General features: G+C 40.0%; 1 protein-coding gene across 2 annotated transcripts in view; it reads left to right on the top strand.

Annotated features, from left to right (window-relative positions):
• Window positions 1-2,171, top strand: part of NIPA2 (non imprinted in Prader-Willi/Angelman syndrome 2) — a 5,441-nt gene extending 3,270 nt beyond the window's left edge. For both annotated transcript variants that reach the window (XM_009994826.1, XM_009994827.1), the window contains 2 exons: window positions 203-363; window positions 1,201-2,171. In XM_009994826.1, the coding sequence (XP_009993128.1) occupies window positions 203-363; window positions 1,201-1,838 (799 nt within the window). In that variant the 3' untranslated portion in view covers window positions 1,839-2,171. The remainder of the gene's footprint in view (window positions 1-202; window positions 364-1,200) is intronic.
• Window positions 2,172-2,596: the final 425 nt, after the last annotated feature.

The following is a 2,596-nucleotide window of genomic DNA, read 5'->3' on the forward strand; positions in this document are numbered from 1 at the left end:
GGTTCAGGGGAGAGATGCCAAATATTAACAGGTGGTTCTGACGATAGCAAATATCTTGTAATAGAAAATGAACTATGTAGCTATTTTTAAGCTGCACATTGTGTATGCAAGCGACCTGTACAGTCAAAGCAATGTGTAAGTTGATGAGCAAATGAATGAGATGTTCTTAAATCTATGTTTGCTGGTGCATTTTTTTTCTTAGTGCCATTCTGTCGTCCTTCTTTTTAAATGAAAAACTTAATCTACATGGAAAAATAGGATGTTTACTAAGTGTACTGGGATCAACTGTGATGGTAATTCATGCTCCACAAGAGGAGGAAGTAGAAAGTTTGAATGAAATGTCCCAGAAACTAGGTGATCCAGGTAAGAAGAATGCTGTCATGATAATGTACTATATTAGTTTAAGTTATGCTTTTAAGTTCCAGAAGATAGCCTGTGTCTGTTTCATGTTGTCAAAATGGAGATCTGAATTCTGTGACACAATTCCATAGGGAGCTTTGCATGATGCCAGTGAACTTGTCTGGCCTTGGTCAAAGTGTTTTGATATGAACCACAGAGATGATAGTTTAAACAAATGCAGCAGATCAGTTGGATAAACACAACTTCTGTGAATGTTGACTGAAATCTTGTCAGTCTCAACTCTGAGCTATCCTTAAAATGGAACAGTAGGTGCTGTGCAAGTGTAATCCTGGAGTCTAGAGCTTGATACGGAAGATGAGGCACTCACGAATACACATCTGCAAAATACTTCATAGGCAAAGGCAAATCCCATTTTAAAAAGGGGAAATAGCCAGCAGAGATATTAAAAAACTCATCCTAAGGCACAACCTAAGTATTGGAAATCTGCTGATGAATGTAGCAGCCTGCCAAGATGTACCTCCCTACACAGCCTTCAGCTGCACGACTGTAACCAGTGTCATCAGCACCTCAGTGTCAGGCAATACAGCAATCTAGTCCTGTAGCCATCTTGCTGGTAAGACTGCCAACGCTAATACAACATGTTGCAGGTTCATTCTTTGTTGTACCTTGCTCACTCTAACATTGTCTGAATCTTGATGCTGGAACAGTAATGAGAAACATCCTGAACTTTTCTGTTTAAGCTGAGCCAATCGTATCTTTGAGTGTTTTCTCAGTACCTCTAAGGTACATTTGATAGTGTGCAAAACTAATGATTTCTTTTTTTCCTCCCCCCAACCACAGGTTTTGTGGTCTTCGCAACTCTTGTGGTCATTGTGTCTTTGATTCTTATCTTTGTGGTGGGACCTCGGCATGGACAGACCAACATTCTTGTGTACATAACAATCTGCTCTGTAATTGGAGCATTATCTGTCTCCTGCGTGAAAGGTTTGGGCATCGCCATAAAGGAACTTTTTGCAGGAAAACCAGTGCTGGAACATCCCTTGTCTTGGATTCTGCTGCTAAGTCTTACTGTCTGTGTCAGCATGCAGATCAACTATTTAAACAGGGCTCTGGATATATTCAACACTTCGTTAGTGACTCCAATATACTATGTAATCTTTACGACGTCGGTTTTAACTTGTTCTGCCATCCTTTTCAAGGAATGGCAACACATGGCGGCTGATGACATTATTGGCACCTTCAGTGGCTTCCTGACTATTATTGTGGGGATCTTTTTATTGCATGCCTTCAAAGATGTTAATTTCACCCTAGCAAACCTGCCCGTCTCTTTGCGGAAAGATGGTGCAGCAGTAAATGGTACTTTGCTGAGCACACACGATGGCTTTCATCACGATGAAGAAAGTTCTCCCTGTCTCAGTGACATGCAAACCACTGAGAGTCTCTCAGCCAGGAGAAATGGAAGTCTGTCAGCCTTTTGAAAATACCTACATGTTAGTTAAGGAAAGAACAATTGTGTAACTCTGGAATTATTTTTTTTTTTCCTGCTGTGAAATGTCTGAGCTTGTACTTTTTAACTGTGTGTTTAGACAATCGTTAGTTTTTTACTTAGATTTGTTTGGATAAAGAACACTGAAGGGTTTTTTTTTTTAATTTGCCTTATTTTTACTTTAAAAAATACTAAAATTACCTCAGACCACAGTTGGTTTTGTTGCTTAAGTTATGTGTAAATACTTTCATTCTTCTGTTTTAAGATGTATTGCACTAATGACAATTTTATCAAAAAATAAATTGCTTTATTTCTGCATTGGTGGTAAAAAGACTGAGGTGAACCTGGATCCTTTCTACCTGTGCCCTGACTGAACACTGACTGTAACCACACTAAAAACAGAAGTTGCACTAAAAGTACTCTTGTCCCCGTTTGTAAAAGAGGGAAAGCTACAACCAAGCAAGACTATTCTTTTGAAAACACTGCTTAACTGCTTCTTATGCAGGATTTGCATTCAAAACAAAACCAAACCAGCCTTACCAAATGAGAGCTTTCCTTGGACGGGTGAGGCAGTATCTCCTGCCATGCCAGGGGCAGGAGGAAGAATTTGCATAGTCAATAGTAGCCAAAAAAGCTGCTCCCCTCCTGTGAAAGAGGGTGGGTTATTTATTGGCTGTACCTACCCTGCCCTGGCTCTGCAGACCTGCTCTGTGTTTTTGATGTTACTGCTTGAACTGATAAGGGTTGCAG

This window comes from Chaetura pelagica, unplaced genomic scaffold (assembly GCF_000747805.2).
Source record: "Chaetura pelagica isolate M959 unplaced genomic scaffold, ChaPel_1.0 scaffold263, whole genome shotgun sequence".
Taxonomy (NCBI): Eukaryota; Metazoa; Chordata; class Aves; order Apodiformes; family Apodidae; genus Chaetura; species Chaetura pelagica.